The sequence below is a fragment of the Podarcis bocagei genome, assembly GCF_964188305.1.
Source record: "Podarcis bocagei genome assembly, chromosome: 4".
Classification (NCBI taxonomy): domain Eukaryota; kingdom Metazoa; phylum Chordata; class Lepidosauria; order Squamata; family Lacertidae; genus Podarcis; species Podarcis bocagei.
The window spans coordinates 97,743,173-97,761,031 of record NC_138128.1 but is presented as its reverse complement, the minus strand read 5'-3'; the positions used below and the strand labels follow the sequence as shown (position 1 = coordinate 97,761,031).

General features: G+C 42.8%; 1 protein-coding gene across 1 annotated transcript in view; it reads right to left on the bottom strand.

Moving 5' to 3' along the window:
• Positions 1–17,859, bottom strand: part of SEMA3A (semaphorin 3A) — a 192,817-nt gene that overhangs the window by 31,735 nt on the left and 143,223 nt on the right. Inside the window, exons 7-10 of the mRNA XM_081191631.1 lie at positions 5,810–5,952; positions 4,409–4,523; positions 4,217–4,286; positions 2,798–2,942 (exon numbers count right to left, since the gene is read on the bottom strand). Of these exons, the coding sequence (XP_081047757.1) occupies positions 2,798–2,942; positions 4,217–4,286; positions 4,409–4,523; positions 5,810–5,952 (473 nt within the window). The remainder of the gene's footprint in view (positions 1–2,797; positions 2,943–4,216; positions 4,287–4,408; positions 4,524–5,809; positions 5,953–17,859) is intronic.

Genomic DNA, 17,859 nt, shown 5'->3' with positions numbered 1-17,859 from the left:
CAAAATGTAATTAAACAACAATCCTGATCTTGCAACACGCTCTGTAGGGAGAAAAATCAATTATCATGGCTATCATCTTATTAACAATTCATCAGGGGGGACATTAAGAAAAACAACACATGTCTTTTAAAAGAATAGGAGGGTGTCCTCCATTGCAGCACCAGTTCTATGTAGTCTGGTTTTTATCATATATTAGGTATCATTTTATTATGTGCTTTTTCCTAACAAAAAAACTCAAGTATCCACTTTTATTATTGAATATCAGAGCCTGAGATAACTGCATATCAAACACAATTAAAAAACAGAAAAACTGCAGGAGGTTCCCTTCTTCTGTTTTTTGTTATCAATGCCACATTCTAGCAGTTAAATAATACCAACAATTAACAACAGTTTTTTCATAGCTTATAGCAATTTTGCATTAAAAAAATTATCCATATTTCACATCCCAAAGGCAATCTTGATTTTCCAGATGGAGTGCAATACTGATTACTTGCATTAATTAGATAATGATTAATCGGATAATGTATGAGAAGTGCTTTGAACAAGAAAAGTAATTTAGAAGTGCTAAGTATTGTTAATGCAGCTGGGAATTCATATACAAGAACATGTGTGAATAATCTTTTTGGATTTTCTAAATGGACTGTCTTGATCATTTTCAAGCAGCCATCTATAAACGTTGAATTTACAAGGAACGAACATACTACGAGGCGTCCAAGGACGCTGTGGGCACTTTCCCCTCTCAAATTCCCCAGTTCAATGGTGCACTGTGATCCCTTAGGAAACCTAAGTGCTAAATCATTTCAAGGAATTCATCCTTTATATACTGTATTGATTTCTTGTTTGCATCCCTAGTGCTTTAAATGGAAGCTGTGAAGCTAAAAATCCATGTTGCCTCTGCATAATCCAGGGCCTACCAAAAGCTGACCTTAGAGCAGATTAACATGGCCCGTTCCTCTGCAAAACATATATTTGGGGAGGCACCAGCCTCGTCTTTCCTAGAGCTGAACTGTCCTTTCCCCCTGGTTGTGTGCAATTGTAATGATCATTTCAATGATTGCTTCATACCACTTTTAAATATTTTTTATCTTGCTGTACACCAGCCTGATGTTTTGTGAGAGGGCAGTAGACAAGTACTTTAATACTTCTGTGAACCACCCTGCGACCTCGGGGTATAGAGCGGTATATAAATTCAATAAATAATAACAATAAACAAACAAATATAAATTATTTGGCTGTGCAGACAAGCCTGTGAATCTCAGTGGAGCACAGGTTTACTGCACTTAAGGGGGCTGACAAATAAAAGATTACTAGAGGTGTGCAGTACAATTTCATGCATGTTCACTCTGAAGTCATCCGCAGTACATTTAATAGGTCCAATGGCCAAATTACGTTTGGTTTTTGCTACATAGTTCTGTCCTTGGATGTTGGGTTTTTTTTTGTTTTTATCAGTACAGTATACTAGGTTTGGAACACATATTCAGAAAGAACACATGTATGGATGCCACTTCATAGTATGTGGAAAAACACACTGTGTTATGGTTACAGGTAGGTAGCCGTGTTGGTCTGCCATAGTAGAAACAAAATAAAAAAATTCCTTGCAGTAGCACATTAGAGATCAACTTTGTTATTGGTATCTGCTTTCGTGTGCATGCACACTTCTTCAGGTACCACAAAAGCTCATACCAATACCAAACTTAGTTGGTCTCTAAGGTGCTACTGGAAGGAATTTTTTAAATTTTGTTTCTAGACTGTGTTATGGTCCTCAGCACCAAAAATCCCCTGCCCTTTTCTCTGAATGTATTGATTGACTCAGAATTTATTTTTATTTATTTTTTTATTATTAGACTTGCATACCGCCCTTCTCATCATAATATCTCAGGGTGCTTCACAAGATCAAGGCATTTAAATGAGATGTCTTTCACAGTTAGAAGGCATGCAATACTATTTCAATAGGCAATGGAAATTCATGGACTGCTTTGGGTGGATGAAATCAATGTGCATGTTTCTAGAGCGATTCCTCAGCAATTATCCCTACAGAGAAAACAGTGGTATTTCCCTCCAGATAAATGCCTGCCAATACTGCTTGGACACCAAATGGCTACACAGTGAGTAGGGCACTTACAGGGTCAAAAACACTACAAAGCTGGAGTTCCCGCGAGTGAAAGGAAAATATGAAGAAGAGCTGCGAAAGGGACATGGAAGAGGCTTGAAGGCCTCGGATATAAGGGCACCAGGTTAATGTGCCAGACTAAAAAAAAAAAAAGACTGACAACCCCGGGACCGGGGGGAGGGGACGCTGGAAGAAGATTGGATTGTTTTTATCCTATTGTATTATTTTTTTTGTATTACTATTACTAGAAATGCTTTATGAATGTTGGGAAAATGTTGAAATGAAATTACTTGGCTGTTGTTAAAATGTTTAAAGAACTAGGCAAAAAGGTAATGGTTATGAGAAGTTGGTAAAAAAAGATTTAAGTTTTAAGCTCTAAGGTCGTCTATATAAGATAAAATGAGAATAGAGTAAGGTAACGTAATGATAAAATATTATGAATTATGGAAAGGATTTGTTGCGACAATCATTAATCAAGATACAAGAGATGGGAGGAGGAGGAGGTCATGGAAAGAAGGTAATGGAAATTGGAGAATTTGATAAGGATGGTTTTATCTTTTATTTTTTTCTCATGTTTTTCTTTTTTTTCTTTTTTGTAATTTTGTCTTTTTTGTGTGTGTGTTTTTTAAAAAATTCTTTTGTCTCAATAAATATCTTTTTTTTTAAAAAAAAAAGTAGGGCACTTACAGTTCCTGGTCGTGGGTATGGGACTCTTCCTTGGTACGGAACCCATTGATAGTTGGGACCATCTCTGTGAGCATATGGACCCAGGAACACCCTCCTCACGTCCGTCATGCTATACATGCACACAGCCGATCCTTTAAAGATGTTGCTAATAATAGACAGGGTGGAAAAACAGATAGGGAGAGAGAGAGAAAAAGAAGCAATTGTTTCTAAATTAGAGAGGTTCTAGAAATACCAGCTTTCCATTTATTTATTTTCTGTCGCCAAAAATAAGCCGACAGCAACCTTGTGCAATTGTCTAACCAAATCAAAATGAAATGCTTTGAAAATGGGATTCAGTCGAAACAATTTACTTTGATAGAGAATTATATCCACATTTTAATTTCCCCTTCCCTCCATGATCTTCAGGCATTTACTGTCCTTTAAGTCGCCTTCTTCTCCCTAGCTAGCTTTGTTTGCTCCAGCACTCATGGGGCTCAGCTTCCTTGAGCACTTACAAACCAGGCAAGCGACCAGTGGCGTAGCGTGGGTTGTCAGCACCCGGGGCAAGGCAAGTAATTTGCGCCTCCTAACCCGTGGATTTGCGCCCCCTAACCCGTGGATTTGCACCCCCTAACCCCCAGATGTTGCGCCCGGTGCGGCCGGCCGCCCCTGCACCCCCCACGCTACGTCACTGCAAGCGGCAACCCTCTGAAAGGGTCTGGAGTTGTTGCTTGTATGGTGTGCAAATTCTCTCTGAAAAGCCAAAGCAAAAACATAGGGACAGGATTTGACTTCCAGGTCAATGGAAACAAAAAGTTTCCATTCAAGACACACCAGAAGCAATTAGGCATCCTATACAACATATACATATACAGTGGTGCCCCGCAAGACGAATGCCTCGCAAGACGGAAAACTCGCTAGAGGTGCTTCACAAAACGAATTTCCTATGGGCTTGCTTCGCAAGACGACAATGTCTTGCGAGTTCCTGCTGGTTTTTTTTCCTCCCCCCCTTTTCTAAACCGCTAAGCCACTTATCAGCTGATCCGATCAGCAGATAAGCCGCTAAAAGCCACTAAAAGCCGCTAATCCGCTAATTCCTATGGGCTTGCTTCGCAAGATGAAAAAACCGCTAGATGAAGAGAATCACAGAACGGATTCTTTTCGTCTTGCGAGGCACCACTGTACTAAGAAAAGGGTTAATGCAGAAACACACACACACATTCTTTTAAATCGTGTGGCCGCAGACTTCTGAGCGATTATATATATATTGCTCATAGGAAAACTCCAGTTCATTAACCTCTTACATCTACTACTTTTCTAGCAGTTCAAAGGTTGCAAAAATGCCTTCTCTTTTAAAGGACCATGTTAACAAAGAAAGCTTTTAAAAACGGACAGCCTCCATGCTCTCCCCCACAAGAAGTAAAATGATATGTCCGCTACCTGGAAGTTGTAAACACTCCATAGATGATTGGGGTTTTAGGGTCCTTTGAGTTCATTAGAAACACATCCTCTGTCAAAATAAATAAAATATAATAAGGGGCAAGAAGCAAAACCAGCCGCCAATTTAGTAATGAGCATGCAGCTGGCCAGGGAGAGAATGGCTCTGTCTTCAGAAACACTTTGACCACTTACGGAGCTCATCAAAATGAGTGTCAATGCCGTTGGGACCTGGCACCGAACAAATCAGGCGTGCTTTGAGGAAAGTGGTCCACTTGTTGACGAGACTTCTGTGGCCACCAAAGTCATTCTACAAAAGAAACAACTCATGTCAGGACATAAAAACAGAGTCTTCTTATTGTGTAGGAAATCTGACTGCACCTGGAATGTGTGGAGGAAAAGTCAGTGTGGAGAAGCCCTCAGTGAAGCTGTAGTGACACATGGGAATTCCCACTTCAGTGCAGGCCTGTGTAGGGTCCCACCGCCTCCAAAATAAGCCTGCTCCACACATGGCCTTGTCCAGTTAGGAACTGGAAGGGCAATATAGCACCAGAGGTTTGTGACTCTCTGTGCAGAATCGCCATGAGGTTCGGAGGGGAGGAAGAAGCTGGCTACAATCCATCGGCCCTGGGTACAGGTAGCCTCTGCTGCTAGTTTTCCAAACTTTACCCCAAAGAGGAAAGGCATATCTCACTTAAAGACAACGAGAGCATTTCCAGACTGTTGCTGCTGCTCTACAAACGTCACACCTGCTTTCACCACAAGCTTCCCAAAGGAAGACTGGAATATAAGCCTAAAAAGAGAAATAACTGTTCTTACATCAAGTTGGAGTCACAGGCCCAGTTCAGGTGAACAGAATGCCTCAGACCTGTGCATTACCATGGGCTTCTCTACTTCTTTTGCTGTGAGAGCAGGAGGGCAAAAGCTTCTGCTTTTATTTCAGCACAAACTGCAGTTCCATGTTTTGTTTGAACTTCCATGTTTTGTGGTTTCGAACTAAGGTTAGTTTAAGCAAACCAGACTCAAACTGAGCCCAAAGCTTACCATTGTTAATTCCTCATCACATAAAACATGAATATAAAAGGTAAAGGTACCCCTGCCCGTACAGGCCAGTCTTGACAGACTCTAGGGTTGTGCGCTCATCTCACTCTATAGGCCGGGAGCCAGCGCTGTCCGCAGACACTTCTGGGTCACGTGGCCAGCATGACAAGCTGCATCTGGCGAGCCAGCGCAGCACACGGAAACGCCGTTTACCTTCCCGCTGGCAAGCGGTCCCTATTTATCTACTTGCACCCAGAGGTGCTTTCGAACTGCTAGGTTGGCAGGCACTGGGACCGAATGACGGGAGCTCACCCCGCCGCGGGGATTTGAACCGCCGACCATGCGATCGGCAAGCCCTAGGTGCTAAGGTTTTACCCACAGCGCCACCCACGTCCCATTAAAACATGAATATGGCCATTGTTAAATACCTTATTATACCTATTATTTGCCACATCCAGCCACAATACTAAATATACTGGTATTAGTGAAGTGATCTTTCTTTACAATTGGAAGAATACGATTGTGAGTGTATTCATCATCCAGTCACAGTTTTACCTTGCAGATCTGTCCTATCCTGGCATGCGTAGCTTTTCCAGAATGCTCCCCATCAATTGCATTTTCACGGAAGAAAAAATAGATCTTGTCATCCTCTGGGTTGTCACTTTCGGGGATCAGGTGAGCGCTAATAAACCGAGGATCTGAAAAGAAAGTGCAAGTGTGTACTACAGCAATGATAGATGGATTACAACAAAGGATCATAGGGAGTGGGGGAATGGAGCTTATAAATATCCATTGCATAAGCTTTGGGTCATTCAGATTGTAGATCTTCCCAAGACTTGGTGAGGATTTCACAGTTTCTTCTTCCACAAAAACTCGAGCACTTACTACGATTTGCCCACAGGTCCCTGAAGACTTAGCTACTACACTTTGAGGGTGATATGACTGAGCTGTAATTAATGTTCATGATATGGACAAAAACAAGTGGATGAAATTTTGAGAAGCAGCAGAAGATAGGGCAACGTTAGGACCAGCCAAAATTGCAAGTTGATTTATGATCCTTGGCGTGAGTTGGAGTGAGCAATCTTATTCTTCAGTTTCTAGTCATCACCCATTGCTGAGGAGAGTTTGCCCATCACTTTAGCGGGAAAATAAATAGGGAGGCACCAATCACAGGGAAGTGAAAGGAGGAAACCTCCAGCAACATAAAGGGAAAAGGCTTCTATTAAGTCCAACCTGTTTCAAACCAAATTCTTTCTGGGAAAATGAGAGCACCCCTAAATATTTTTTTAAGAAAAAAAGCTCTGCTCAGGATCATTATGAATATAAACAGTATAAAACTATTAAACACACACAAACAAACACAAACACAATCTTTGGGGCACTTGTAATTTTATCAACAAAGGAAAGAAAAGGGATTACTGTTTTTTTATCCTTTAGAATGTTCAGATTTCATACTAAAACATAATATTTCTTTAGTTATGTCTAACCAATGTAAATAACACATAAAGAAAATGGTGCAAATTAACTTCAGCAGCATGTGCTTCCTGGCCCTGATCCAGCTTTACTCATACACAAAAAGTCGCACAAAAAGAGAACCTCCAAATTTGGTTTTAATTTTTGCTACTAGTGGCATCAACTGGGAGGGCAATATGTCTCTAGTCTACACCATATCATCAAAGGGCTCAAAGTTTATTGGTGGCAGCTGAGCACTTCAGTCCAGATCTCTTCTTTTCATCAAAATCTGTTCGATTTTGAGTTGCTTAATACTGAGTTGCTGAAACGGAAAACAAATACTATGAGTTAGGGGAGTTCTCTTGCACAACACCAGAATAATTTTAAGGGAATTCACTCTTAAAGCAAAATTTAAAGCAAATTTGGAGGTTCTCTTTCTGCTTTCATGGAATCAGAGGGATTCCATGGGAAACCAAGAGACTCACTACATTACGTAAAGAGGAAAGCTCCCCAGCTGGACCAGAGTAACTATGCATGTCACTGCATGAATAAATGGCTTTGGAAAGCATTTTCACTGTTTCTGACTGGTCAAACTTTCGGGCAGTTTAGCCACCTGGATAAATCAATATATTTCAAATCAATGAAAGAATGTTTTCATGTCAGCTGTGCAGCCATCTGTGCTTTTGATCATTTAGTTTCTGTTCTCTGTAGCTCTGCAATTCCTACATAGAGTATAAGAAATAAGCAAAGCCGATAGGATTGATCTAAAGACATGCATTTATAAGCATGCATGCATTGCATACGAAGCAACTCAACAGCACAACAGAAGCTTTTCATGTTTATGATGACCTACAAGAATGAAGAGAGCACAAAAAATATTTCAACATGCGCGCGCACATGCACACACACACACACACACACACACAGTCTGCTCTGTCTGTTAGTTTCCATCATGTTGCATTCAAGCAATAGCAAAGCTCCAAACAGCCTCGCTGAAAACAAAAACAAAACCATCTGCTCATAACTCTGCTTTTGATAAGCAACAGGAAGTGACCCCCAAGTTTAAAAGTCAGAATGTAAGGCATTTGGGGATGTATGAATATAATATTTTAAAAGTGATTTGAAAGGAGAAGAGTTCACTAGTGTAAACATATGCAGCTGCCTTATATTGAGTCAGATCATTACCCAGCAGAGTCTCTCTTCTTACTGGCTGTGTCTCTCCAAGCGCACATCAGATTCTGATGAATCCTAAATCCTAAGCTTAGGTCTCATGCCCAGAAAGCAGGGGGCCAAGTGGTTGTCCGCTTGTCCCGTGCTTTCTAGGTCCTCATCTGAGTTTTTCTTGCCACTTTCCCCTGGAAAACCCACTCTTTAGCGCTAAATTGGAACAAACAGCAATCCACACAGCACCCAATTGCCAATTGTTCCAATTCAGAGAGTTCAACGTTGGGTTCCCCTGGGAGAAAGCAGAAGGGCAAACAGAGGGGTGGAGGAGCTCTTCACTGAGCTGATTCACAGAAATTCAGGATATGTCTGTGGTGAAAATGGTTCTCCTTCAAATCACTTCAGAATGAATCTGGGGGCTCTTGAAGCTTTGTGAGAAATTCTGAGTCCACCGGAGCTTCTCTGAGTGTGATTTCCACAAACTCCCCATATACAGTGGTGCCTCGCAAGACGAAATTAATCCGTTCCGCGAGTCTCTTCGTCTAGCGGTTTTTTCGTCTTGCGAAGCAACCCTATTAGCGGCTTAGCGCTATTAGCAGTTTAGCGGCTATTAAAGGCTTAGCGGCTATTAAAGGCTTAGTGGATTAGCGGCTAAAAGGCTATTAGCGGCTTAGAAAAAGGGGGGGGGGCGAAAAAAAACCGGAACACTCGCAAGACGTTTTCGTCTTGCAAAGCAAGCCCATAGGGAAAATCGTCTTGCGAAGCAGCTCAAAAATGGAAAACCCTTTCGTCTAGCGGGTTTTCCGTCTTGCGAGGCATTCGTCTTGCGGGACACCACTGTACAGAAAATACCAGGGAGGGGAAGATAGGAGGGGGGGGGGACAGATTTGTGACTGACAGCTCTTGCTTCCAACCAAGGGATAACTTTACCAGGGCTCTCCTTTTACTTCCAGTCACTGTAATTCTGGGAGAAATGCAGAAGGATGGAAGAAAACCAAAAAACAAGCAAGCAACCATTGAGCTGTTTACACACACACACACACACACACACACACACACACACACACACACACACTGAATAACTCCTTCACCCAGGCACTAATCCTTCTGAAATTTTGCAGGATACTTCCCTAGGGGCACATCAACAGTGCATGCTATTTTTCTTGCAAAGGGGCACCCACTTTGACTTTCAAGTGTTATAACTGTCTTCACTACCCCTCAACATGCCACAACATCATCCCGTATGGTAGTATCAACAACAGACTTGTACCAAATCCAAAACAAATACAACTTTAGAATTTCTCCTCCCTAGTCACAAACAATTTGTGTTGAAGTGCATTAAACATAACAAACTTCAAAAAAAAAAAAGAAAAAAAAGAGAGAGGGAAAAATGTCTAGAACATGATTAAGCATGATCAAAGAAGGATAAAGCCACAGTGGTAAGCTTTCTCAACTTTAACCAGGTCTCTGATCTCTATGCCAAATCTAAAAATAGACCTTGGTTTACAACAATCAAAGCAAATAATAAAATAATGTATACTCCCCCCCATCTCTTTTCTTTAACAGGAAAAAAAAAAATATTTGTTGTAACTCTAACAGTATTTCTTATAAACACTACATTTTGGCTGCCTCACTTCCATTAACAGTTCTTCCCAATTTTTATTGGCAGAAACCACAATTAAGGCATCCTTGATCTAACAGATGCAACTTAAAGAAGAGGCACAGAGCTGACTCTAAGATTCATTGTTTTCTTAAGCAATAGCAACGTGTTTTGCTTGTCTCAGCATTTCAAGCTCAGATGAAACCAGGGATATTTTTTTTTAAAAAAAAATCAATCTAATACTCTTTCTTAAGTATTTCTTGCCAGCTACATGACTAAACTACAAAAGGAAAACCAACACAAGAACATAAGGTAGTATTCCCAAATGAGTTATATTCAGGATTTTAATTGTGATATATACAACAGATAATATGGACATTTGTTGTTACTTATCAATGCATTCTAACAGTACTGAGCAAACACACATCCAGGAAGTCTAACAAGGGCCATCTCTTGTATGAGATGGCTTTCAAGAAGACTGAATTAATGTCCTCTTCATGGTCTGATTTTTGCCCATGCAATAAATTAAGTAAAAGAATTAATTTTGGAAATGTTGTTTTACCATTTGGATGTTACAATTACTCTGGTTTAATGCATATTATTGGAGGTGCAGTTACAATAAAACGATAGAGTGGAAACAAGACGAAGACCAAGGAAGCAAAAGCCAACAGTGAGCAACCGAAACAGGAAGCAGCTTGGACGTACAAAATAGTCTCTCTTTTCCTTCTTTTTAATCTGGATTGGTGAGAGAGGCATGGAGAAGGAACCAAAGTGTTCCCAGAGAATCTGAAGGTGCAACTCAAGCTCAGAGGTTGCCAATGCAGTGATTGCAGGAACAAATGCGCCCACAAAGGTCTTCCCTGGCACCCTCACGGTTCTCTCCCCCATATTTGAAATTAGGGCTGAAATACGAAGTTCTCTTGTTTGCTAAGGGCAGCATCCAAACAAAGGGACATCATCCAGTTCCAGAGATGCTACTTCCAGTCTATCTGAAGGAGCATCTCCACCCACATCATTCAGCCCGGAAACTGAGATCCAGCGCCGAGGGCCTCCTGGCAGTTCCCTCCCTGCGAGAAGTGAAACTACAGGGAACCAGGCACAGGGCCTTCTCAGCAGTGGCGCCCTCCCTGTGGAATGTCCTCCCACCAGATGTCAAAGAAATAAACAACTATCAGACTTTTAGAAGACATCTGAAGGCAGCCCTGTTTAGGGAAGCTTTTTATACTGGATGAATCATTGTATTTTAATATTCTGCTGGAAGCCGCCCATAGTGGCTGGGGAAACCCAGCCAGATGGGCGGGGTATAAATAATAAGTTGTTGTAGCTGTAGTAGTAGTAGTTATTATTATTATTATTACTGATGTTCTGAAAGGCACTGATTGGTTGCAAGTCAAACACCTCCATGTAAAGCTAATCTCCCCCCACTGCCAGCACACCTTATAAGCCAGGGTGGTTCAACTTTTCGTGCCAAGTGGACTGCAAGAGTACTTTGGCACAGAACACGTGGGCCACACACTGCCTTGTCGTGCGGGGGGAGGAGAGTGAAGTCAAAATTTGACGCTCCCCTCCAGCTCACTTGCTGCCTTCCCAAAGACTTCGGGAAAGAAGCACGAGGCACTGGCAGGGTCCTAGAGCTCTCCCATCCAAGCTTAGGGAAGGAGGAAGGACGACTCCAGGGTCTTGTCAGAGCCCAGTACTTCCTTCCCAAAGCCCAGCGCCTCCTTACCTGACTTTGGGAGGCAGCAAGAGGGCAAGGGGGGGGGGAGAGACAGGGGCATCAAATGTCGCCAAGCAAAAAAGGCTTTGAGGTCTGCATGCACTTTGGACCCACCCTATTATAAGCAATTGGCTATGAGCTTGTGGTTGCAGGTGATTGGCATCATATCCATTTCTCATTCCTGAAGACAGCAAATGGCACACCGTGGTTTGTAGGTATATTAGCCTTGATCTATGTTCTGCAATATAATTCTTTTGGCATTATTTCCCTCAGATATACAGTGGTACCTCGGGTTAAGAACTTAATTCGTCCTGGAGGTCCGTTCTTAAGCTGAAACTGTTCTTAACCTGAGGTACCACTTTAGCTAATGGGGCCCCCTGCTGCCGCCACGCCGCCGGAGCACAATTTCTGTTCTCATCCTGAAGCAAAGTTCTTAACCTGAGGTATTATTTCTGGGTTAGCGGAGTCTGTAACCTGAAGCATATGTAACCTGAAGAGTATGTAACCTGAAGTACCACTGTATTCTCAAGAAACACCATAATATATTGAATTAGAATTCATGGCAGATGAAAAATAGATTGAAATGGGTCTTTTTTGTACTTGTCCTTTCATTTCAAACATTCGTCTCTACCACAACTGATGTATTTGGACTATGAGGGGGATTGTTTAATGTACATTTTTACTGATTTTTTTACAACTGAATCACTTGCTAAGGCAATGAAGAAGGGAAAGAGGAAGACTGGCCATTTAGGATTTCCGATTTGTTTTACTAGTTGGCGGGTGGGGGGGGGGGAGAGATAATACTTCTTTGTCTGGAAAATTGTCAAATGCCACACTTTATATTCAGAAAAGCCTGTTGAGAAAGAAAAAAAGCAAGAAAGAAAATGTTGAGCTGTGGTATAATTATCAGTTCCCAAGGCCTTTGTTCTTAAAGAGACAACAATAGTTTTGATTCTCTGTAATGACTAATTATATGATGAAGAAAAAATGAACACAGAAGTTCAGTGAAATTATACTGTAATTCTCCAAGTAAATTAGGTTTCTCACAAAACATCCCATATCAGCTGCCTAGCTTGCTTAATTTTAAGAAGGTAATTATCAGTGCTCACCATGTTTAGATGTGCTAGCACACTCACTATATAAATAAATCTGAATTTACACTGCTGAACTTGGGTGATCTGGCCATGCATGGCCAGATGAGATGACTTATTAACGATGAGATGATGCCTTGCATGTGTCAACCAGCCATTGCAGAAAACATGTTCAGACTTGTGTTCGAACATGTGAATGTCAAAGTGTGCCATGCAAGCCCTGCCCTCAATGCCCTTGTGCCCATCTGCCCCAGACGGGGAGCATCTACGAGCGGCTTCTTCTCATGTTCACTTGACTGCAAGTAAAGCCCACCATGACACTGGCTCCCCGATCTTGCAGAGGGGTTCGCTCATGCTCAAGCGAATGTGAGCCATGCAAGTCCCATGCAGATCTTCCCTGCACACAACACAGGGAAAGTTGGGCACTAAGCAGGTTGGCGGATGCTAAGATTCCTGCATTGCAGGGGATTGGACTAGATTAGGGGTCAGCAACCTTTTTCAGCCATGGGCCGGTCCACTGTCCCTCAGACCATGTGGTGGGCCAGACTATTTTTTTGGGGGTGGGGGGATGAACAAATTCCTATGCCCCACAAATAACCCAGAGATGCATTTTAAATAAAAGCACACATTCTACTCATGTAAAAACACCAGGCAGGCCCCACAAATACTACTCATGAAAAAACACGCTGAATCCCGGACCGTCTGCGGCCGGATTGAGTAGGCGATTAGGCCACATCCGGCCCCCGGGCCTTAGGTTGCCTACCCCTGGACTAGATGATCCTAGTGTCCCTTCCAACTCTTCTATGATTCTATGCACACAAGGTTGCTAGAAGTAGGGTTTGTGTGCATGCACTGTCCCACTGTCCAAACTCTGCCATCTGTGTGTTCTGGTGAATGCCTGAATATGCATATATTAGTCCCAACTGATTGACTTTTCTTATCACCCAATGGTGACTCAAACAGTGGAGTCAATTACTACATCTGGTTGTGTCTTGAAGCAATGAAGATGTATTCATGAAACAAACCCTTTATTGGCAAAAGCCTTTTGGAGTCCTGTGGGCACTATGCCCTGGGTGTGCCCACCTGCTTGCCCCTGTCATGACTGCCCCATTGCTTGTCCTCTCCATCTGAAGCACTGTCCACAATGACTGCCTATTAATTTATTTGTATAAAGGTAAAGGGACCCCTGACCATTAGGTCCAATCGTGACCGACTCTGGGGTTGCGGCACTCATCTCGCTTTATTGGCCAAGGGAGCCGGTGTACAGCTTCCAGGTCATGTGGCCAGCAGGACTAAGCTGCTTCTGGTGAACCAGAGCAGCGCATGGAAATGCCGTTTACCTTCCCGTCAGAGCGGTACCTATTTATCTACTTGCACTTTGACGTGCTTTCGAACTGCTAGGTTGGCAGGAGCTGGGACCGAGCAATGGGAGCTCACCCCATCATGGGGATTGAACCACGACCTTCTGATCGGCAAGTCCTAGGCTCTATGGTTTAACCCACAGTGCCACCTGCGTCCCAATTTGTATAGATAGCAGTATATTAGTATGTCTATATAATCTGCCCATCCATCCCTGAGACCCTACCTGCTCGTGGACTGTCTCGCCAGAGTGGTGCATGCTCTAGTTATCTCCCGCTTGGACTACTGCAATACGCTCTACGTGGGGCTACCTTTGAAGGTGACTCGGAAACTACAGCTAATCCAGAATGCGGCAGCTAGACTGGTGACTGGGGGCAGCCGCCGAGACCACATAACACCGGTCTTGAAAGACCTACATTGGCTCCCAGCACGTTTCCGAGCACAATTCAAAGTGCTGGTGTTGACCTTTAAAGCCCTAAACGGCCTCGGCCCAGTATACCTGAAGGAGCGTCTCCACCCCCATCGTTCTGCCCGGACGCTGAGGTCCAGCACCGAGGGCCTTCTGGCGGTTCCCTCATTGCGAGAAGCAAAGCTACAGGGAACCAGGCAGAGGGCCTTTTCGGTAGTGGCGCCCGCCCTGTGGAACGCCCTCCCATCAGATGTCAAAACGATAAACAACTACCTGACATTCAGAAGACATCTTAAGGCAGCCCTGTTCAGGGAAGTTTTTAATGTATGATATTTTAGTGTTTTTTGGTTTCTATGGAAGCCGCCCAGAGTGGCTGGGGAAACCCAGCCAGATGGGCGGGGTACAAATAATAAATTATTATTATTATTTTATTTGGATGCCGCCTTTCCATAGTTCAAAGCTGCTCAAGGCTGCTTGCAACATTAAAACAATCACATAATTGCAAAAATAACCAAAGTACTCATAAACAAAACATAAAACATCAGAAAGTACACAACCAAACTGAGAAATTTTCACATAAAACATATTAATATTATTTTTTGTATCTTTATTTTTAAATTTTATTAACAACATACTCCGGCCGCTCAACAAACCCCCCTAAACAATGCTCCAGCCCAAGAGTCTGTTGAACAACCTCAGCTTTTGCAGCTGGAGTCAGTCTGGGCCCCGCCCTCCCAGGCCAGGTGGAAAATGACCTGCAGGGCAGAGAGTAGATTTTCCAGGATTCACAGCCATGATGCTCCATCACCAAACGGTCCCAGGGGAAGTTACAAATAGACAGCAATGAAAAGGCATGCAATGTACATTTAAAACTACCAATATCAGAGGAACCAAACATTGCCTGGAAGTGGCAGCAATGAGGGCTCTGGGGTCCAACAGTGAGTCCCCTCCTGGCAGGCGGGCACCAGCAGGTGTCCACAGGTACCAGCCCCATATGCTGTGGTGCACTTTGCATGTACCCCTTTGAATTAATAGGCATGTGACTCCCTATTAATCAGAGGGCTGCAAGTGCCAAGCGCAATACAGTTTTCCTCTGGGTTCCTGGGTGGGTGGAGGTAAGCAGGAGTCCTGGAACCATAGATGGTATCTGAATGCCCAGCAACAAGCCCACTGAAAAGAGAGAGGATGCAATGAAAGAACTGAGAGAACATTCAGCACAATTTTCCCTATCACAAATCATATTTGAATGCATTTCAAAAAAGTAAACACACCAGGTATCCCTGAATGATACTGTTAAACTTGTTTTGAGATTGCTACATGATGATAAAAAAAACGAAGATCATGGCCACTGGTCCCATCACTTCCTGGCAAATAGAAGGGGAAGAAATGGAGGCAGTGAGAGATTTTACTTTCTTGGGCTCCATGATCACTGCAGATGGTGACAGCAGCCACGAAATTAAAAGACGCCTGCTTCTTGGGAGAAAAGCAATGACAAACCTAGACAGCATCTTAAAAAGTAGAGACCTTGCCAACAAAGGTCCGTATAGTTAAAGCCATCATTTTCCCAGCAGTGATGTATGGAAGTGAGAGCTGGACCATAAAGAAGGCTGATCACCAAAGAATTGATGCTTTTGAATTCTGGTGCTGGAGGAGACTCTTGAGAGTCCCATGGACTGCAAGAAGATCAGATCTATCCATTCTGAAGGAAATCAACCCTGAGTGCTCATTGGAAGGACATATCTTGAAGCTGAGGCTCCAATACTTTGGCCACCTCATGAGAAGAGAAGACTCCCTGGAAAAGACCCTGATGTTGGGAAAGATGGAGGGCATAAGGAGAAGGGGACGACAGAGGACGAGATGGTTGGACAGTGTTCTCGAAGCTACCAGCATGAGTTTGACCAAACTGCGGGAGACAGTGGAAGACAGGAGTGCCTGGCGTGCTCTGGTCCATGGGGTCCATGAAGAGTCGGACACGACTAAACGACTAAACAACAGCAACAACAACATCATGATGAGCTACCTAAAGGATTCTCGGGATATTGCCCACCTGCAGCTGTCTTCCACATTCACAGTTTGTCTTGTGTAAAGCCATCACGCTGTATCTTCTCCATGCCTTTCTTAACTCCTGTACCTGAGATTCATTAGTTTCTTCATGTTCCACTTACCCTCATCCCTCACATCCCTTTCTTCATTCACATTTGCATTTTAAACATTTAGTGCTTTCTTCTTTGCAGACTCAGAGCTGGAAATCTGGGGTCACATTGAATATATTTTTGTGCATCTTATAATTAACTTTCACAGCTAGAGTAGACAAACTTGACACAAAATCTATTAAAGGAAGATTAAATCCACGGCACCAGTTAAGTTTGAAATAAGCAATGGTTGAATGATTGTGGGTTGTTGTTTTTTTTACACTAACCTGTCATGTTAGTGAAATAACACAAAATTCATCAAGAGATAGAAACAACAGTTGGCAGAGCAGAGGACAAAAAAAATATTCTTCATTACCCCTTTTGGTATTCAGTGTTATCACATCAATTATGACAGCCCTGTTTGGCATTCATGTGGCTAGAATGTGTAATTTCAAATTTAATTTAGCAACAGAAAATGTGAAGAATAAACACCGGTATTTTAGCTCAGAGGATCTCATTTATGGGCTTATCACTGATGTGATATTGCTGAGTTTTTTTTAAAAAAAAAAATATATGAGCAAATTCGGAGGGGGGAGAAGGGGGAAGTTGTTTGAATCAAAAGGCAAAGATACAGAACAGGCTTGTTTGATCACACAGTCCATCTTCCTGTCACTGTATGAGTGTTCTCTCTCTTTTGTACTTTAAAGGTCAGCTCTAGTTTACTAAAGTCTGTCAAGTATCTTCCCTAATGCATACATGGAAAAATCAACACTGATATGAATTCTTGTGACTTTAGCAATGCAGTGATTTTGCAGCTTATCACAACCCCAAAGCCAGGTGTTATTTCTGCAAAGGGGAGTGTGTGCTCTGTGTGGAAATGTTGCATTATAAGTGAGAAGACAGCACTTGTGTAGTCACAAGACAATTGTGAAAAAGCCCAGAAAACGAATCTGCTCTGACTGGTTTGTATTTAAAGCAGGCATTCTATTTTTGTTTAAACCAAGTCTCTGCCATTGGACAGCTGCACACAGTTTAGGAGACACAGTGCAACTTGCTTCTGCCAGGGTCCTACTCGAGAGTAGGATGATCTCCTGACAACAACATGCACAGAAATGCACTTGCTCGCATGCTGCCGCTGGAACTGGAAGCCTTTTGTTCAGTTCCCCCCTTCTGTTTTGCAACTTGCCCTGATGTCCTAAGCATTCTAGTGCCACATCAGCCAGACACGAGGAAGGTGGCCAGGGAAATGAATGATATTGTGACGCAGAAATATAGGTACATCCGAATATGGGCAGATCTGTGCTTAGCTCTGCCCACTGGAGGTAGCCCCACCCATTTAGGGCACTACCACCCTGAAAAGAAAGAAGAAAGTTGGGAAGGAGTGACTAGAGGATAAATGAGAGAGAGAGAGAGAGAGAGTGCACAAGAGAGGAATGAGTAATACGGTAAAAAATAAATAAAAGTGAGCCCCATGTTGTCAGCTGAAGCAAAATATCAGACAATCTAGAAGACTGATAGGAAGCACCATTGTGGTATACAATTCTTTGTGTGCCTGAAAATGCATCCGCCTGCGGAATACAGATCAGGGGCTACATTATATAAATGAAAATATCCCCCAAGATTAGTAGTCACGTTGTATCCTTCCACCTCATCTATCTTGCTGCTAAAGTAATTGAAAATA